The sequence below is a fragment of the Schistocerca cancellata genome, chromosome 5 (assembly GCF_023864275.1).
Source record: "Schistocerca cancellata isolate TAMUIC-IGC-003103 chromosome 5, iqSchCanc2.1, whole genome shotgun sequence".
NCBI classification, from domain to species: domain Eukaryota; kingdom Metazoa; phylum Arthropoda; class Insecta; order Orthoptera; family Acrididae; genus Schistocerca; species Schistocerca cancellata.
Window position 1 is genome coordinate 27,642,523 of NC_064630.1, and position 22,037 is coordinate 27,664,559.

General features: G+C 46.6%; 1 protein-coding gene across 1 annotated transcript in view; it reads right to left on the reverse strand.

Annotated features, from left to right (window-relative positions):
* LOC126187875 (putative fatty acyl-CoA reductase CG5065) overlaps positions 1 to 22,037 on the reverse strand; it is a 483,618-nt gene that overhangs the window by 165,257 nt on the left and 296,324 nt on the right. The window contains exon 4 of the mRNA XM_049929207.1: positions 10,980 to 11,125. Coding sequence (XP_049785164.1) covers positions 10,980 to 11,125 — 146 coding nt within the window. The remainder of the gene's footprint in view (positions 1 to 10,979; positions 11,126 to 22,037) is intronic.

Here is a 22,037-nt window from a genome sequence, read left to right on the forward strand (position 1 = left end):
CCATAAGACTTCACACAGATTTGGACATGTTTCCGAGGCAATCTCACGAGAAAAATAAATAAGTCTCTCCCTGTGTGGGAATCACATAACTGTACGAGGGTTGAGGGAAGCAAACGCTGGGACATATGGAGATTGGGGTCAGTCCTGGACACATGCTCGGATAGGCAAAGTTTTTATGGTGACCGCCGGCGACAAGCAGGAAATCCGTGTTCGAAACCCGGTCAAGCACAATTTTTCATTTGTTTCCAGCAAATTGTTTGGTTGACGTGGTACCGTTTCCGCAATTTGCGAATACATTTCATGACTTTTATATGTCTCGACCGCAGTACCTATTTTCTTAAAATGCCTTAAGCGTTTAGCAATCGCCATTTTCAAAGGCTGCAAAAACACGTACACTTGTGCCAGTGAAGAAACATTATGGTAATACCACAATATGTACATTTACACACTGAAACAGAGAACTCACCATAAGTACATAATTTAATTTGTGCGTAATAAGACAAATGGATATATCCAATACGGATACAAAGTATCTAGTCAACGAGTTTGTTTGCATGGCCATCCTCCGCAGCAAGTACAGATATATTTGTCTTATAGAGCAAGACAAGACCTTTTTATATTTATGAAACAGATATAGACAAAAGTAGATTACAAATTCAAATGGTTCAAATGGCTCTGAGCACTATGGGACTTAACATATGAGGTCATCAGTCGCCTAGAACCTAGAACTACTTAAACCTAACTAACCTAAGGACATCACACACATCCGTGCCCCAGGCCGGATTCGAGCCTGCGACCGTAGCAGTCGCGCGGTTCCGGACTTAAACGCCTAGAACCGCTCGACCACCGCGACCGGCGGCAACATTCAGTAATGACGAGCAAGTGCAAACTTATTTCATAATACGGTGATAATGTGGAGGAAGAACATCTTCGATCAGCTGCAAGGAACATAAAAACGCATTCAGATTAAGTAATTATAAGAAATCAGCAATTGCAAGTCGTATACACGAAATAGGCCGCTCCCTCAGGGAACAGAGGAAGACTTGGTAATATTATGCATAGAATGTTGTTGTTGTGGTCTTCAGTCCTGAGACTGGTTTGATGCAGCTCTCCATGCTACTCTATCCTGTGCAAGCTTCTTCATCTCCCAGTACCTACTGCAACCTACATCCTTCTGAATCTGCTTAGTGTATTCATCTCTTGGTCTCCCTCTACGATTTTTACCCTCCACGCTGCCCTCCAATGCTAAATTTGTGATCCCTTGATGCCTCAGAACATGTCCTACCAACCGATCCCTTCTTCTAGTCAAGTTGTGCCACAAACTTCTCTTCTCCCCAATCCTATTCAATACCTCCTCAATAGTTATGTGATCTACCCACCTTATCTTCAGCATTCTTCTGTAGCACCACATTTCAAAAGCTTCTATTCTCTTCTTGTCCATACTAGTTATCGTCCATGTTTCACTTCCATACATGGCTACACTCCATACAAATACTTTCAGAAACGACTTCCTGACACTTAAATCTATACTCGACGTTAACAAATTTCTCTTCTTCAGAAACGCTTTTCTTGCCATTGCCAGTCTACATTTTATATCCTCTCTACTTCGACCATCATCAGTTACTTTGCTCCCCAAATAGCAAGACTCTTTTACTACTTTAAGTGTCTCATTTCCTAATGTAATTCCCTCAGCATCACCCGACTTAATTCGACTACATTCCATTATCCTCGTTTTACTTTTGTTGATGTTCATCTTATATCCTCCTTTCAAGACACTGTCCATTCCATTCAACTGTTCTTCCAAATCCTTTGCTGTCTCTGACAGAATTACAATGTCATCGGCGAACCTCAAAGTTTTTACTTCTTCTCCATGAATTTTAATACCTACTCCGAATTTTTCTTTTGTTTCCTTTACTGCTTGCTCAATATACAGATTGAATAACATTGGGGATAGGCTACAACCCTGTCTCACTCCTTTCCCAACCACTGCTTCCCTTTCATGCCCCTCGACTCTTATAACTGCCATCTGGTTTCTGTACAAATTGTAAATAGCCTTTCGCTCCCTGTATTTTACCCTTGCCACCTTTAGAATGTGGAAGAGAGTATTCCAGTCAACATTGTCAAAAGCTTTCTCTAAGTCTACAAATGCTAGAAACGTAGGTTTGCCTTTTCTTAATCTTCCTTCTAAGATAAGTCGTAAGGTTAGTATTGCCTCACGTGTTCCAACATTTCTATGGAATCCAAACTGATCTTCCCCGAGGTCGGCTTCTACTAGTTTTTCCATTCGTCTGTAAAGAATTCGCGTTAGTATTTTGCAGCTGTGACTTATTAAACTGATAGTTCGGTAATTTTCACATCTGTCGACACCTGCTTTCTTTGGGATTGGAATTATTATATTCTTCTTGAAGTCTGAGGGTATTTCGCCTTTCTCATACATCTTGCTCACCAGATGGCAGAGTTTTGTCAGGACTGGCTCTCCCAAGGCCGTCAGTAGTTCTAATGGAATGTTGTCTACTCCCGGAGCCTTGTTTCGACTCAGGTCTTTCAGTGCTCTGTCAAACTCTTCACGCAGTATCGTATCTCCCATTTCATCTTCATCTACATCCTCTTCCATTTCCATAATATTGTCCTCAAGTACATCGCCCTTGTATAGACCCTCTATATACTCCTTCCACCTTTCTGCCTTCCCTTCTTTGCTTAGAACTGGGTTGCCATCTGAGCTCTTGATATTCATACAAGTGGTTCTCTTCTCTCCAAAGGTCTCTTTAATTTTCCTGTAGGCAGTATCTATCTTACCCCTACTGAGATAAGCCTCTACATCCTTACATTTGTCCTCTAGCCATCCCTGCTTAGCCCTTTTGCACTTACTGTCGATCTCATTTTTGAGACGTTTGTATTCCTTTTTGCCTGCTTCATTTACTGTATTTTTATATTTTCTCATTTCATCAATTAAATTAAATATTTCTTATGTTACCCAAGGATTTCTATTAGCCCTTGTCTTTTTACCTAATTGATCGTCTGCTGCTTTCACTACTTCATCCCTCAGAGCTACCCATTCTTCTTCTACTGTATTTCTTTCCCCCATTCCTGTGAATTGTTCCCTTATGCTCTCCCTGAAACTCTCTACAACCTCTCGTTCTTTCAGTTTATCCAGGTCCCATCTCCTTAAATTCCCACCTTTTTGCAGTTTCTTCAGTTTCAATCTGCAGTTCTTAACCAAGAGATTGTGGTCAGAGTCCACATCTGCCCCTGGAAATGTCTTACAATTTAAAACCTGGTTCCTAAATCTCTGTCTTACCATTATATAATCTATCTGATACCTTTTAGTATCTCCAGGATTCTTCCAGGTATACAACCATCTTTTATGATTCTTGAACCAAGTGTTAGCTATGAGTAAGTTATGCTCTGTGCAAAATTCTACGAGGCGGCTTCCTCTTTCATTTCTTCCCCCCAATCCATATTCACCTACTATGTTTCCTTCTCTCCCTTTTCCTAGTGACGAATTCCAGTCACCCATGACTATTAAATTTTCGTCTCCCTTCACTACCTGAATAATTTCTTTTATCTCGTCATACATTTCATCAATTTCTTCATCATCTGCAGAGCTAGTTGGCATATAAACTTGTACTACTGTAGTAGGCATGGGCTTCGTGTCTATCTTGGCCACAATAATGCGTTCACTATGCTGTTTGTAGTAGCTAACCCGCACTCCTATTTTTTTATTCATTATTAAACCTACTCCTGCATTACCCCTAGTTGATTTTGTATTTATAACCCTGTAATCACCTGACCAAAAGTCTTGTTCCTCCTGCCACCGAACTTCACTAATTCCCACTATATCTAACTTTAACCTATCCATTTCCCTTTTTAAATTTTCTAACCTACCTGCCCGATTAAGGGATTTGACATTCCACGCTCCGATCCGTAGAACGCCAGTTTTCTTTCTCCTGATAACGACGTCCTCTTGAGTAGTCCCCGCCCGGAGATCCGAATGGGGGACTATTTTACCTCCGGAATATTTTACCCAAGAGGACGCCATCATCATTTAATCATACAGTAAAGCTGCATGTCCTCGGGAAAAATTACGGCTGTAGTTTCCCCTTGCTTTCAGCCGTTCGCAGTACCAGCACAGCAAGGCCGTTTTGGTTAATGTTACAAGGCCAGATCAGTCAATCATCCAGACTGTTGCCCCTGCAACTACTGAAAAGGCTGCTGCCCCTCTTCAGGAACCACATGTTTGTCTGGCCTCTCAACAGATACCCCTCCGTTGTGGTTGCACCTATGGTACGGCCATCTGTATCGCTGAGGCACGCAAGCCTCCCCACCAACGGCAAGGTCCATGGTTCATGGGGGGGTATGCATAGAAGCGAAAGGGAAAAAAGTCGACTTGCTAGAATAATTGGAGATAGTCATTCATGAAAATGAACTAGCAATACTCTGAATGCAGAAGTGAAAGACATCGAAATGGGATTTCTTGGCTTTGTAGAATCATTTTTGTGGCAGACACATGAGTATTAATTTGTAATATCCTCTATAAGGAATAATTAGAGTCTGACGATCATAGGCTTAGGAAACGAGGAAAAGTAGGCGTCCACTAGAGCAGTGTTACGGTTGAGGCAATGTCTGCAGTCGTACGGTAATAACGCGGACATGTCAGTTCACAACAACCCGCGCAGCTCAACAGAAGTGCCAACTTGATACTGGCGGAGCCCACGGCAGGGCAGTGGGACGCGGCGGGAACAGCCTTCGGTGTGACTTAGGACTGCCACCGACGGACGTCGACGAATTTTCTGTAAGACGAGGACCCACAGTCCAATGTGTCTCTCTTCTGTTTTATCTTATGTCCGCAGCAATTAATATTGTTGGTAGATATTTTTATTGTAGTTTCATAAGAAAAGTTTAACTACCTGTTCATGAGAGCACGGTATCTCGAAACGCGTTGTTAAGATGGGTGTAGAACAAAAACCGGTTGGATCATCACTGTAAGATCTGATATGCAGGAGAGTTTTTACGTATGTAATTTATTCCCTATTTTATTCGTTTCGACTACCAGAGCGGATAGTTTAAGATCTGGCCTATTGCAGAGACACGGTTCTATCCAGCCATTATGCCAAGAGGTTAATAGTGGAGCAGCAATAGTCCAAATGTGCCCGCTGTCTCAACTACACTCCTGCAAATGGAAAAAAGAACACATTGACACCGGTGTGTCAGACCCACCATACTTGCTCCGGACACTGCGAGAGGGCTGTACAAGCAATGATCACACGCACGGCACAGCGGACACACCAGGAACCGCGGTGTTGGCCGTCGAATGGCGCTAGCTGCGCAGCATTTGTGCACCGCCGCCGTCAGTGTCAGCCAGTTTGCCGTGGCATACGGAGCTCCATCGCAGTCTTTAACACTGGTAGCATGCCGCGACAGCGTGGACGTGAACCGTATGTGCAGTTGACGGACTTTGAGCGAGGGCGTATAGTGGGCATGCGGGAGGCCAGGTGGACGTACCGCCGAATTGCTCAACACGTGGGGCGTGAGGTCTCCACAGTACATCGATGTTGTCGCCAGTGGTCGGCGGAAGGTGCACGTGCCCGTCGACCTGGGACCGGACCACAGCGACGCACGGATGCACGCCAAGACCGTAGGATCCTACGCAGTGCCGTAGGGGACCGCACCGCCACTTCCCAGCAAATTAGGGACACTGTTGCTCCTGGGGTATCGGCGAGGACCATTCGCAACCGTCTCCATGAAGCTGGGCTACGGTCCCGCACACCGTTAGGCCGTCTTCCGCTCACGCCCCAACATCGTGCAGCCCGCCTCCAGTGGTGTCGCGACAGGCGTGAATGGAGGGACGAATGGAGACGTGTCGTCTTCAGCGATGAGAGTCGCTTCTGCCTTGGTGCCAATGATGGTCGTATGCGTGTTTGGCGCCGTGCAGGTGAGCGCCACAATCAGGACTGCATACGACCGAGGCACACAGGGCCAACACCCGGCATCATGGTGTGGGGAGCGATCTCCTACACTGGCCGTACACCACTGGTGATCGTCGAGGGGATACTGAATAGTGCACGGTACATCCAAACCGTTCCACAGGACTACATCCAGCATCTCTACGATGGTCTCCATGGGAGAATAGCAGCCTGCATTGCTGCGAAAGGTGGATATACACTGTACTAGTGCCGACATTGTGCATGCTCTGTTGCCTGTGTCTATGTGCCTGTGGTTCTGTCAGTGTGATCATGTGATGTATCTGACGCCAGGAATGTGTCAATAAAGTTTCCCCTTCCTGGGACAATGAATTCACGGTGTTATTATTTCAATTTCCAGGAGTGTATATTCACGGCACCTCTCTTCTACAGTGTGTACACTTTCCCCATTGTATGACATTCCGCATTGGCAGGGAATTTGGTACACCCCTGGTTTGCGAAGGCCTAGCTCATCCTTTACTGAGCCCAGTAATATCAAGGTCGTATAGGATGAACGAAACACACATTGGATGATTGTGTCGTTCCAACATTCTGCTGACTTTTCCGGAGGTATTTAGGAGAAAGGAGATACACGCCAGTGATTTCCGCTTTTTCTCCCTGCTGTTGTCTAGATACAACACACGCATTATCTGCTTGCTGCTACATCCATTCCTCCAGTATGTCTCCAGGTACTTCATCTCAGTTTCAAGGCTGTCTTGATCGCAGATGACTCGCGCCCTGTGAACAGATGTGCATAAAACGCCTTCTCGCTAGGAGTTGTGGCGACTACTGGAGGCGTGGAGAGCTTACGACCTGATCCGATCAGATATCCGAAAATTCTACAAGGTTGCTGACCATATACGAGCATTTCTCCAAGTGTTGTCGCCACCGTACTAACGGGGCTGCGGCATTGATCACATGCAATTTACTAACATATTATAGGTATTTGGGAGGGTTCTTACATTCGAGAACCTTTTCCATCATACAGTAGAACATAAAATCAAATATGTAACATGTGCTCTACAGCTTAGGTATGACACTCTACATCTTCCGCCAAAATGCTGCAACATAGCAGCGTGTTCTATCCATGAGATATATGTTCGATGGGTAGTCCACAAAAACTTTATGACTTGTTATGTCCTCTAACGGAATAACATAGACTCTCTGTTCAAAAGTATCCGGACACATGTCAGTGCGCATTAATATGTGGTGTGTGCCTTTATCACGGTGATCTCTGATGGGGACAGTTTGAATGAGGTGTCTCAATATCTGTGGAAGAAGGTCGCCCATTCTTCCTCAAAAGCCGAAACCAGGGGAGTTAGTGACGTTGGACACTGGGGTCGCCACAGGACTCGACGTTCTAACTCATCCCAAAACTGTCTCGCTGTGTTCAGACCTGGACTCTGGGCAGGCCACCTCACTTCAGTAATAATGTTACTTCCCAAAACACACTGCCTCGCAGAAGCTGCTTTGACAGGCTGCGCTGTTACGCTGATACAATCATCCTCTTTGTACTGTTCCTCTACTGAACGCAGAACACGAGGTTGTAAAATAAGTTCATATCCTTCCGAATTTAGAGTTTCCTGAAGCGCTGTAAGGGGACCATACCTCGACTAGAAGAAACACCCCCATACCGTAACTTCACCCCCTATCATGTCCATTATAATTATCCGGGCTGTTATGCCGTGGTCGGTTAATGAATGCTGTGGTGATTCCCAACGTTTCGTCTCCGACTGCGGGAGAAATCTTCAAGGGGGTCCGTAGCTTGATGGAAGGTCCAACACACACACTGGCTGGCTACTGACTGCCGCTAAATTCCGTGTCCGCGCGCCCCCGCGCCGCGGCGTGACGTCACGTGTTTTGAAAACGTCAGTGCAATTGGCCGCTGTCCGTCGCCGTCGATCGCCGTTGCCATCACCCAGTAGTGGACGAGTGGTACACATCTTCTTTAACACCGGCATCCATATACCGTTTAATTTGACGCCCTCCTCCTTTCGGTTGAAATTATTTGGGTGTTTAGCGATTTCGATCGCCTCCCTGTAGAGCCTTTCGTAATATCCGCTCGTGGCCGCTAGTACTTGCGTCTCCTCGAAACGAATATTGTGGTTCCCTGGCTGGAAAGCATGCTCCGCAACAGCTGATCGTTCCGTTTCTCCTCTTCTACAATTGCCCTTGTGCTCTTGCAAACGTTTTGAAACCGTTCTTTTAGTGGTACCCACATAAACCTCTACAGCTGCACGGGATCCTATACACTCCAGCTTTTCCAATGGTTTGCGAGCGTCCTTGGCAGGCTTAAGGTATTCCTGTATCTTCCTGGTAGGCTTGTAAATTACGGTAATATTCTGCTTCGTCAAGATCCTCCCTATTCTTTCCGTTACATTTTTAAAAAACGGCAGGAAAATCTTATATTTTGCAGTAGCCTGTACGTCACTATGATTTCTGCGTGGCTGTCTCAACGCACATTTTATTTCAGCGGACGAATATCCGTTCTTCATTAGTGCATTGTGGAGATGTTCCATCTCAGCGTCGAGCAACTCAGGTTCACAAATATTTCTAGCTCTGTCCGCTAACGTCTTGATAACACCCCGCTTCTGTTGTGGGTGGTGGTTCGAATCCCAGTGCAAATAACGGTCCGTGTGCGTGGGTTTGCGGTACACTGAGTGGCCCAAACTACCATTTTCCTTTCTAAACACAAGCACATCGAGGAAATGTAGTTTGTCGTCTGCCTCCTCCTCCATTGTAAACTGAATTCTTGAGTTTATACTGTTCAGATGTTCGTGGAACCGGCTTAGTTCCTCCCTACCATGTCTCCACAACACAAACGTGTCATCCACGTATCGGAACCATGCATTTGGTTTCTTGCTGGCAGTACCTAAGGCCTGTTCTTCGAATTTCTCCATAAAGAAGTTTGCGGCGCGGGGGCGCGCGGACACGGAATTTAGCGGCAGTCAGTAGCGAGCCAGTGTGTGTGTTGGACCTTCCATCAAGCTACGGACCCCCTTGAAGATGTCTCCAGCAGTCGGAGACGAAACGTTGGGAATCACCACAGCATTCATCAACCGACCACGGCATAACAGCCCGGATAATTATAATGCACATGATATTTCCGGCCGTGAAAGTTTACATTTTAGTATCACCCCCTATGTACTTCGGTGTTGGCACTGCATACGATAGCAGGTAACGTTCTCGAGGCATTTGCCGAACCGAAACCCTTCCACCGCATCGCCACAGAGTACAGCGTGATCCGTCACTCCAGGCCACTCGCTTCCAGTCGTCCAGTCGTCCAGTGTCCAGTGGCTGCCCCTTTTACACCACCTCCAACGCCCCTCAGCACTGAGCACTGAAGTGTGTGGCTTGCGAGGAGCTGCCCGACCACTGTACGATAGTCCCACGTAATAAATATGACACACAACACAGGAATGTTGTTGTTGTGGTCTTCAGTCCTAAGACTGGTTTGATGCAGCTCTCCATGCTATTCTATCCTGTGCAATCTTCATCATCTACCAGTACCTAAAGCAACCTACATCCTTCTGAATCTGCTTAGTGTATTCATCTCTTGGTCTCCTTCTACGATTTTTACCCTCCACGCTGCCCTCCAATACTAAATTGGTGATCCCTTGATGCCTCAAAATATGCCCTACCAACCGGTCCCTTCTTCTGGTCAAGTTGTGCCACAAACTTCTCTTCTCCCCAATCCTATTCAATACTTCCTCATTAGTTTGTGATCTACCCATCTAATCTTCACCATTCTTCTGTTGCACCACATTTCGAAAGCTTCTATTCTCTTGTTGCCCAAAGTATTTATCGTCCATGTTTCACTTCCATACATGGCTACACTCCATACAAATACTTTCAGAAACGACTTCCTGACACTTAAATCTATACTCGATGTTAACTAATTTCTCTTCTTCAGAAACGCTTTCCTTCCCATTGCCAGTCTACATTTTATATCCTCTCTACTTCGACCATCATCAGTTACTTTGCTCCCCAAATAGCAAAACTCTTTTACTACTTTAAGTGTCTCATTTCCTAATCTAATTCCCTCAGCATTACCCGACTTAATTCGACTACATTCCATTATCCTCGTTTTACTTTTGTTGATGTTCATCTTATATCCTCCTTTCAAGACACTATCCATTCCGTTCAACTGCTCTTCCAAGTCCTTTGCTGTCTCTGACAGAATTACAATGTTATCGGCGAACCTCAAAGTTTTTATTTCTTCTCCATGGATTTTAATACCTACTCTGAATTTTTCTTTTGTTTCCTTCACTGCTTGCTCAATATACATATTGAATAACATCGGGGAGAGACTACAACCCTGTCTCACTCTCTTTCCAACCACTGCTTCCCTTTCATGCCCCTCGACTCTTATAACTGCCATCTGCTTTCTGTACAAATTGTAAATGGCCTTTCGCTCCCTGTATTTTACCCCTGACACCTTCAGAATTTGAAAGAGAGTATTCCAGTCAACATTGTCAAAAGCTTCCTTTAAGTCTACAAATGCTAGAAACGTAGGTTTGCCCTTCCTTAATCTAGCTTCTAAGATAAGTCGTAGGGTCAGTATTGCCTCACGTGTTCCAATATTTCTACGGAATCTAAACTGATCTTCCCCGAGGTCGGCTTCTACTAGTTTTTCCATTCGTCTGTAAAGGAATAAGAGATGAAAAATCGCTATACGAAGGAATACGTACTAAGTCAAGTCCATAGCTACCTAAAACTTAAAATACAAATAATTTTAAGGAAACGTAGGAAATGACAAATCATAAACGTAAAATACACGGAACTTGGTAACAGAGCTCAAAGGGCGACAACAGTACACTTCATCGAAAATGTGTATGAAATCTTATGCGACTTGACTGCTAAGGCCATCGGTCCCTAAGCTTACACACTATTTAACCTAAATTATCCTAAGGACAAACACACACACCCATGCCCGTACACTTTATCTTATGTACTCTTCACACTAGTATAATTGCAGGACATGCGTGCAGGTTAATTTGCGCTCTCGCAGCAACTTACTGGGCCGTAATCGTATCCAGCATTGAGTCGTCCATCCAACGAGCGGCGCGGAGTATGTCTCGAGGGTCGTGCGGGCAAGGATACATCTTCTCGCCCAGTTCCTCGAGGTCGCAGTAGCAGAAAGCCGTTGACAGGTGCACCAGCACCTGCAAAGCCCCAAAAACAAAAGAAAAATAACAAATACTCCTGATACACCATTCGCATAATGCACACGTTGTGTGCGATTGTGGTATCACGAAAAATCCGACGAGCCGCCAGCAGCAGCCACAGGGGGCCAAAAATTCTGGAGATGGCTTGTAGATAAGCCGAAACCGGTTAATAAAGAAATATTATTGCGATCTCGACTGTTCATTTTAACTTAAATATAGCATCGAGCCGCTGCTCTCCGTACACTGTGTTGTCAAAGTTTATGTACTTACTTTTTCTCCTGTACAAATAGAGCCATTTTCTTATAAATTTAATTTAATATTAATAAAATAAATTTGAAGAAAGTGAAAACGTAACATTAAAACATAAACTTAAAATAAATGTAAAGAAACAGAAAAACGTAAAAATGAGGTTTAAACCAAAAATAGACGAACGAAAAAAATAAAAAACGTATTTACAAAGCAGGAAGGACGAAAAAGGTGAAAACGAATGGAAAGGTGCTGGGCAGTTCGCAAACAAAAAAAAAATCCTACTGAAAAAGATTTCCAGAAAATGAGTGACTGACGTGCTCCAATGAGGCCGTAAATACAGAATAACCATAATGTGTAACTTACACGACATGTTTTCATGGAATAGCAACAACATATGCATTAAAGGAATGTGTGCTAAATGATCAGAGAATTATGGTCACTTCACGAAATAGTTAACTCAGTGATAATAAAGAGAAAAAACAGCTAAAGAACTCCACTATGGAGATTATGACGCCACCAATCGTCAAATGTCGATTTATATAATTTAAATACACAACTCGGTTCGGAAAGGCATGATCCCATTACCAAGCTCTATCAATAAAGAAAACTGAATAATTATTTCAAGTACTAACAAACCTGTAATGAATACACATGCTTTCTATGTAGTATTACGTACCTTAAAAGTATTACGCTATTACATATAATCAGAAGTATGCAAGCAGCAAAAATGCATTGAGAAACATACACTCCTGGAAATTGAAATAAGAACACCGTGAATTCATTGTCCCAGGAAGGGGAAACTTTATTGGCACATTCCTGGGGTCAGATACGTCACATGATCACACTGACAGAACCACAGGCACATAGCATAGACACAGGCAACAGAGCATGCACAATGTCGGCACTAGTACAGTGTATATCCACCTTTCGCAGCAATGCAGGCTGCTATTCTCCCATGGAGACGATCGTAGAGATGCTGGATGTAGTCCTGTGGAACGGCTTGCCATGCCATTTCCACCTGGCGCCTCAGTTGGACCAGCGTTCGTGCTGGACGTGCAGACCGCGTGAGACGACGCTTCATCCAGTCCCAAACATGCTCAATGGGGGACAGATCCGGAGATCTTGCTGGCCAGGGTAGTTGACTTACACCTTCTAGAGCACGATGGGTGGCACGGGATACATGCGGACGTGCATTGTCCTGTTGGAACAGCAAGTTCCCTTGCCGGTCTAGGAATGGTAGAACGATGGGTTCGATGACGGTTTGGATGTACCGTGCACTATTCAGTGTCCCCTCGACGATCACCAGTGGTGTACGGCCAGTGTAGGAGATCGCTCCCCACACCATGATGCCGGGTGTTGGCCCTGTGTGCCTCGGTCGTATGCAGTCCTGATTGTGGCGCTCACCTGCACGGCGCCAAACACGCATACGACCATCATTGGCACCAAGGCAGAAGCGACTCTCGTCGCTGAAGACGACACGTCTCCATTCGTCCCTCCATTCACGCCTGTCGCGACACCACTGGAGGCGGGCTGCACAATGTTGGGGCGTGAGCGGAAGACTGCCTAACGGTGTGCGGGACCGTAGCCCAGCTTCATGGAGACGGTTGCGAATGGTCCTCGCCGATACCCCAGGAGCAACAGTGTCCCTAATTTGCTGGGAAGTGGCGCTGCGGTCCCCTACGGCACTGCGTAGGATCCTACGGTCTTGGCGTGCATCCGTGCGTCGCTGCGGTCCGGTCCCAGGTCGACGGGCACGTGCACCTTCCGCCGACCACTGGCGACAACATCGATGTACTGTGGAGACCTCACGCCCCACGTGTTGAGCAATTCGGCGGTACGTCCACCCGGCCTCCCGCATGCCCACTATACGCCCTCGCTCAAAGTCCGTCAACTGTACATACGGTTCACGTCCACGCTGTCGCGGCATGCTACCAGTGTTAAAGACTGCGATGGAGCTCCGTATGCCACGGCAAACTGGCTGACACTGACGGCGGCGGTGCACAAATGCTGCGCAGCTAGCGCCATTCGACGGCCAACACCGCGGTTCCTGGTGTGTCCGCTGTGCCGTGCGTGTGATGATTGCTTGTACAGCCCTCTCGCAGTGTCCGGAGCAAGTATGGTGGGTCTGACACACCGGTGTCAATGTGTTCTTTTTTCCATTTCCAGGATTGTATAAACAAATACGTAATCAGTGCCGTTTGTTGCATTGTAAAATGTTAATTATATCCGGAGATATTGTAACCTAAAGTTGACGCTTGAGTACCACTCCTCCGCTGTTCGATCGTGTGTATTGGAGAGCACCGAATTACGTAGGGATCCAAAGGGAACGGTAATGGACCTTAGGTACAGAAGAGACTGGAACATCACATTACGTCCACATGCTAACATCTTTTTATTCGTTTTCTTCACTGACGCACATGTACATTACCGTGAGGGGTGAGGTACCCGTACACACGTGGTTTCCGTTTTCAATTACGGAGTGGAATAGAGTGTGTCCCGATATGTCAGGCCAATAGATGTTCAATGTGGTTGCCATCATTTGCTACACACAATTGCAATCTCTGGCGTAATGAATGTCGTACACGCCGCAGTACATCTGGTGTAATGTCGCCGCAGGCTGCCACAATACGTTGTTTCATATCCTCTGGGGTTGTAGGCACATCACGGTACACATTCTCCTTTAACGTACCCCACATAAAGAAGTCCAGAGGTGTAAGATCAGGAGAACGGGCTGGCAAATTTATGCGTCCTCCATGTCCTATGAAACGCGCGTCGAACATCCTGTCGAGGGTCAGCCTAGTGTTAATTGCGGAATGTGCAGGTGCACCATCATGCTGATACCACATACGTCGACGCGTTTCCAGTGGGACATTTTCGAGCAACGTTGGCAGATCATTCTGTAGGAACGCGATGTATGTTGCAGCTGTTTGGGCCCCTGCAATGAAGTGAGGACCAATGAGGTGGTCGCCAATGATTTCGCACCATACATTTACAGTCCACGGTCGCTGTCGCACTACCTGTCTAAGCCAGCGAGGATTGTCCACGGACCAGTAATGCATGTTCCGTAGATTCACTGCCCCGTGGTTTGTGAAACCCGCTTCATCGCTAATCAGGTAGAACTGCAACGCATTCTCTGTTAATGCCCATTGACAGAATTGCACTCGATGATTAAAGTCATCACCATGTAATTGCTGACACATGAAATGGGTGAAAGCGGTGACGATGCAGTATGCGCATGACAGTACTTTGACTCAGTCCACCGGCTCTCGCAATGTCCCGTGTACTCATGTGTGGGTTCATGGCAACAGCAGCTAACACACCAACTGCACCCGCTTCTCCTGTGGCGGGCCTGTTACGGACCCGTTTGCGTGCTACGACCATACCTGTTGCATACAGTTGGCGGTAGATGTTTTGCAATGTGCGGCACGTTGGGTGCTCTCTGTCCGGGTACCGTTCTGCATACACCCTGCAGGCTTCAGCTGCATTTCGTCGACACTCGCCATAGATGAGTATCATCTCCGCCTTTTCAGAGTTCGAATACACCATGGTCAGAGTTACTATAACACTTCACTGTCACAGACGTCTGGTAACACAGTGTACTACAGTTGGTGTGCGTGCGGAGACGAATGCAGAATAACAATAGCAGCAAGCGCTACATGCGGACCCTGCGACAGCTAGACCAAACCACAACAGTGCACTACAGCCACAATCGTAAACACGGTCGTCATCGTAAACATGTCCCTGCATATGCTGCTCGCCGACCGTGGCCCGTGTTTGTTACAACACGCAACTGAACGTCGGAGGTTTCAAGCGTCAACTTTAGGTTGCAATATCTCCGGATGTAATTAACATTTTACAATGCAACAAACGGCACTGATTACGTATTTGTTTGTATGTTCAGATGTGCTAACAAAACTAACGTGGTTCCATTTTAAAAAACGTAGGTTTGTGTTAAAAAAACATACTTCCGTGCATTTTTGTATGGTTTGTATTAAACAATTACACTAGCCCCTCTCCTCACGTTCGGTCTGTGGAACCGGTTCGTCGGTATTTGATGTGGTTTACGAAATATATCCAGCGGTAACGTTAGGTGACTCACCCTGTATACTAACATACCAGTGTAGGATAAAAAGCAGCTAGTTCATATAAATTAGAGAGGTTCAACTATCTTTTCGTCAAACTACTACTCAGTTAAATGTAGCTGGTGCAAGAAAAAATCGTATTAAAGAGCACCGTAATAACTTATTGGTAGTACAGTGTATGAATTCAGTCTACAAGATGGAAACCTTGACTCGTTTCACATCCACATGGCATGTGCGGAACGGAACGACTGAATGAAAACTTAACCTGTTGTAAGATCCAGGCGGGCAGCAGCGTGGTTTGTAGCGCACCTATCTTTGACGGCAAGCAACATCCGATCAGGACGAAATGCGAATTTCTTTACCCTCCCCGAAAAAAATATGCTATTAATAGAGGACATTTCTTTCCATTTACATAGGATAAATTAAGTCTTCTGAGAAAAAAGTTGTTTCTATGGCGTCGAACTGAACAACAAATTTAGGCACCCATCTATGATGAGGGATGACTTTAAGAGAACCATGGATGTGGTACAGTGTGTCGACTAGCTCATTCGTATTGTGTCTCGGGCGGAACGTTAAGTGCAGAACATGAGTACATTGAAGTTGTTCCCGTGAAGGAAATGGACAGTGTTTCACAAAGAAGCACCAGTGCGATGTATATCAAACTTTGTGGCAACATTCATCAAACAACGATTATGAAACGATTTAAATTTTATGCAGTGAGCAAGTGGTGATCATTACCAATATCAGTATGAGGTATCACTCGCACAGGCACGGACTCACTCGTAAGCTCGAAGGACAAAAACATAATCACACGTTAAACGTTGAGCCTTCACAGATACCACAGCGATTGAGTCACGTGCTCAACAGGCATGCATGAACACAAGGCAGTAGCGATCAGTGAGGTATTTATGTTTCAAAAGGACATTGCACTTAAACATGCGTAAATGTATGAACGTGACAGAGTAACAAAAGGCGGCAATCGTGTTTCGCCTTTTCCATTCCCATACGGCGTGTGACATCGCTGGATTTGTTTGTATTTCGCGGCCACCTGCTCCATAAGTCTGCAAGCAGTGTTGTAACACACGTCGTCGCGAACCACGGCTTCGGAACTGTGGTCGAAAAAAGATCCTGACAGGGAGGGGCAGGCAACTCGTTCCACAGCTCGTAAATCAAGAACGCTTCCAAACCCGGCGGGAATTGTTGCAGTCAGTGAATCAAAGTTTGTCCCAATCTGTTAGCGAGAGAACACTGAGACGGAAACTGCGTGCAATGAACGTTTTCAGTCGGTCACCTCGCAAGAAACCGCTGCTCAGACACGTAAAGACGACAAGAGCAGAGGTCATCGGACCGGTTTTCTGAACATACATGCCAATCCTTTTATACACTCCTGGAAATTGAAATAAGAACACCGTGAATTCATTGTCCCAGGAAGGGGAAACTTTATTGACACATTCCTGGGGTCAGATACATCACATGATCACACTGACAGAACCACAGGCACATAGACACAGGCAACAGAGCATGCACAATTTCGGCACTAGTACAGTGTATATCCACCTTTCGCAGCAATGCAGGCTGCTATTCTCCCATGGAGACGATCGTAGAGATGCTGGATGTAGTCCTGTGGAACGGCTTGTCATGCCATTTCCACCTGGCGCCTCAGTTGGACCAGCGTTCGTGCTGGACGTGCAGACCGCGTGAGACGACGCTTCATCCAGTCCCAAACATGCTCAGTGGGGGACAGATCCGGAGATCTTGCTGGCCAGGGTAGTTGGCTTACACCTTCTAGAGCACGTTGGGTGGCACGGGATACATGCGGACGTGCATTGTCCTGTTGGAACAGCAAGTTCCCTTGCCGGTCTAGGAATGGTAGAACGATGGGTTCGATGACGGTTTGGATGTACGGTGCACTATTCAGTGTCCCCTCGACGATCACCAGTGGTGTACGGCCAGTGTAGGAGATCGCTCCCCACACCATGATGCCGGGTGTTGGCCCTGTGTGCCTCGGTCGTATGCAGTCCTGATTGTGGCGCTCACCTGCACGGCGCCAAACACGCATACGACCATCATTGGCACCAAGGCAGAAGCGACTCTCATCGCTGAAGACGACACGTCTCCATTCGTCCCTCCATTCACGTCTGTCGCGACACCACTGGAGGCGGGCTGCACGATGTTGGGGCGTGAGCGGAAGACGGCCTAACGGTGTGCGGGACCGTAGCCCAGCTTCATGGAGACGGTTGCGAATGGTCCTCGCCGATACCCCAGGAGCAACAGTGTCCCTAATTTGCTGGGAAGTGGCGGTGCGGTCCCCTACGGCACTGCGTAGGATCCTACGGTCTTGGCGTGCATCCGTGCGTCACTGCGGTCCAGTCCCAGGTCGACGGGCACGTGCACCTTCCGCCGACTACTGGCGACAACATCGATGTACTGTGGAGACCTCACGCCCCACGTGTTGAGCAATTCGGCGGTACGTCCACCCGGCCTCCCGCATGCCCACTATACGCCCTCGCTCAAAGTCCGTCAACTGCACATACGGTTCACGTCCACGCTGTCGCGGCATGCTACCAGTGTTAAAGACTGCGATGGAGCTTCGTATGCCACGGCAAACTGGCTGACACTGACGGCGGCGGTGCACAAATGCTGCGCAGCTAGCGCCATTCGACGGCCAACACCGCGGTTCCTGGTGTGTCCGCCGTGCCGTGCGTGTGATCATTGCTTGTACAGCCCTCTCGCAGTGTCCGGAGCAAGTATGGTGGGTCTGACACACCGGTGTCAATGTGTTCTTTTTTCCATTTCCAGGAGTGTATCTCGACTGGCCTGCAAACTCACCTGACTTGAATCCCATAGACATGTCGGAACAGCAGGCGAAACGTCAACATCACTAACGCCACAATTTTGTGGAATTTCGCGATCAAATACTCAACAATGGGGCTTGACCTATAAGTGACGTACCTGCATAATCCAGGCTGTTTTCAAGTCCACAGGCAGAAGCACACGGCAGGAATCTATGCCTGTAATGTGATTCTTCAGTTTCTTCCGACGTATTCCTTGCTCGAACATTCCACGGGTGTACTACCGCTCCATATTGTACTGACGGTCCATAGTGTCCAACGGGACACAAACATCATGGAGAACAAGACTAGAGCTGTTCTCAACGGCGCTGATTTAGCAGAGGGTGTCGCCAAGAAACTGACACCTCAAGGACCTGTGCCGCCAAGACTTTATGGACTCCCTTAAGTACACACAGAAGGGGTGCCGTTACGCCCAATTGTCAGCAACATTAGGGCACCTACCTATTTGCCGGCCAAATTCCTGGCAGAATTACTAACCCCTTACCCACGTTCGTAATTCTGTGGATTTCGTAAAACGTCTCGACAACTTGAAGCTGAAAGACTCACATATCCTGGTGAGTTTTGACGTTGTTTCATTATTCACCAGGGTGCCTCTTCAAGAGTCAGTTGAGCTTATTGCACTAGAGATGGGGGATCCGCTCTTGAACTAATTCATAGAGTCCAATCTTTCAAAGGAGTGAACAATCAGTGATTCAGAAAAAAAGAACGGTAGCTCGAAACGTTTCCCATGGCAGAGAGAGAGAGAGAGAGAGAGAGAGAGAGAGAGAGACGGAGCATATCAGCAGCGCCTGCATTGTGCAGTGCCCCATTGGATTTGGTGTTTCACATATGCCGTGCCGTCTCTGTGCGTCGTCTGCCGTGTGCACTGTGCAGTGTCTGGCGCAGCTTAACTTCGCATCGCACTCTGTCGGCGATCGTTTCAGTCGCACGTCCTGCCCTCTGGGCAGTTGATGCGAGCAACAGGACAGAGAGCCACCTAGCAGATAACGTAGGAACTACTTGCAAAAACCTGCTCGCAAGGGAACGGACGATTTGTCTTGGAGCGGGTGAGTTCACCGCTCCCCCCCACCCTCAGAACTCGCCCGCTCAACGCTCACCCCACCATCTCGACTCTAGCCAGAGCGTCGAGCAAAGCGACTCAGGTGTCACTCTGGTCTCTGCGGTCTCAGCTCACGCAGTAATACAGCTCGCGGCTCGACCTGCTCGACTCAGCGCCTCTGCATCGGAGTTTGTCCCCACTGGATATTGTTCTTCGTAGTAATACCGCTATGTATATGACATTATTATGTTATGTATAAATCAATTGTTTTTATTTTATTTTTATTTGTTTAAACTGATTAGATTAGGTTCCTGATGACTCCTCTTACTATAGGATTTTTATTATGGACACTCGAATTTACGCTTTAATTACGAGCGAACCGATAAACGTATCGCAAAATGTGATACACCAATATTTTCCTTGTTTTATTCTGCGTAAGGCTATATGCAGCACTTTCTTTTTACAGTCAAATTTATATTTTTTTTTCTTATTCTGGTACGGATTTTGCGATTTTAGGCGTCTTCGAAAGGAAACGTTCACTTTAAAAATATATGGCTTGCGATGTATTTGTATGAGGTTAATGAAATTTTAATACATTATAGCCAAATATATTGTTAATGTAAATCTCAAGTTACAACATTTTCCGATCACCCAAAAAACCACGATAGTGCAAAATAAGTCAATAATCAAAAACTTTGTCATATCGTGGAAATTTCAATAAACAATACAAAATTCTTACTCATTATCTATGTTACTTCAAAATAGGATCAAATAAGATCAAAATACAGGTATAGTACTGGAATAAACCAAGTTTAAAGGGCAATGTGCCTTCCATTTATTTTCTATTGTAAATGAGTGGTGAGTCATGAAAAAGAGCTAATTCATTTCAGGGAGTGAACAGTTCTGATCCAATCTCTGAAAAGAACAGTTTTGCCCATCTCTATATTGCACAGAAATTTGACGAGAAGATGACCGACCTTTTCAAGCACGTTCTGACCTCCACGTAGTTTCGCTTTAATGGCGACTACTATGAACAAACAGAAGGAGTCGCAATGGGGATCCCACTCTCGCTTGTGGTCGCGAATTTCTATATGGAGTACTTCGAGAAGGAAGCTTTGGCGTCATCCAAATGGAAATCTACTTGTTTTCTACGTTATGTGGATGACACGTTCGTGATCTGCCCCACGGAAGGGACAAGCTCCTAGACTTCCTTACACACCTGGACGCCATACATCCGAACATCAAATTCACTATGGAGCCGAAGCAGAAGGAAGATTACCATTCCTGGACGTCATGGTCATAAGAAGAGCGGATGGCACCCTGGGCCACCGGGTACACAGGAAGGAAACGCACACCGACCTGTACTTGCATGCGAGCAGCTGCCACCACCCTGCACAGAGGAACGGGGTGCTAATAACAGTGGTGCACGGGATGCGCACCATCTCTGATACAGGGTCTGCCCCAAGAGCTGGAACACCTCAAAACTGTATTCCGGAAAAACGGGTACTCTCCGCCCCACCTCTACGGTACAGCGTGTGGAGACGGAAGAAGTCACGGAGGAAGAGATAACCACTGCCCATATACCGTATACTGGCGGACTATCGGGGAAAATAGGACGAATATTGAGGAAACACCGAGTAGTAACTGTCTTTTGCCCACCAAATAAAACACGAGCATTACTGGGAAGTGTCAAAGACGATCTCGGTTTGCGGAAGGCCGGCATATACCAGATTCCGCGTCAGTGTGGGAAGACTTGTATTGGACAGACAGTGCGCACCATCGAAGACCGTAGCCGAGAACATCAGAGGCACACTCGACTTGGGTACCTCAACAAGTCGGCGGTCGCAGAGCACTGTTTGTCCGAAAATCACGAAATGGACTCCCAACATACCAGGGTCTTGGCACAGACACCTAAATACTGGGACAGCGTCGTTAGAGAGGCTTCGAAATTTGTACCAGGGACGGACTCATCAACTGATATTGCGGCTACGACCTCAGCAAGGCATGGGAACCAGCATTGAGTCTAATTGAAAAGACTCGTGGGCGAGGACCGCGCAGAGAACGTCTTGCGAGGGGAGGGGATTTAAGACTGCCGCCCGCCCTCAGGAACTCAGTTCGTCAGCGCACCTGACGATGGCGACATGCCTGATCTCCGAAATATTGTGCCCATTGGACACTGTGGACCGGCAGTACACCCGTGAACTGTTCAAGTATGCCTCTAATGATTTCTCTAGGGCCGACTAACTTTTTGTCCAGTGATTCGTTGTGGATGAACCAAAAAGCCTATGAAAGTAATCTCGAGGAATTACTTTCCATATCTGAAACAAATGCTGTGTAAAAAAAAAAATCGTTCAAATGGCTCTGAGCACTATGGGACTTAACTTCTAAGGTCATCAGTCCCCTAGAACTTAGAACTACTTAAACCTAACTAACCTAAGGACATCACACACATCCATGCCTGAGGCAGGCTTCGAACCTGCGACCGTAGCGGTCGCGTGGTTCTAGACTGTAGCGCCTAGAACCGCTCTGCCACCCCGGCCGGCTAAATGCTGTGTCAGTACATCAAAGAGAGTGGTATGAAAGTATATGTCTTCTCATCACGTCATGCACGTGTTCAATGGCTGAAAAATCACGGAACTCCACCGCAGATTCTACCAAAATCCTGCTGAATTGTGGCATCTGGTACC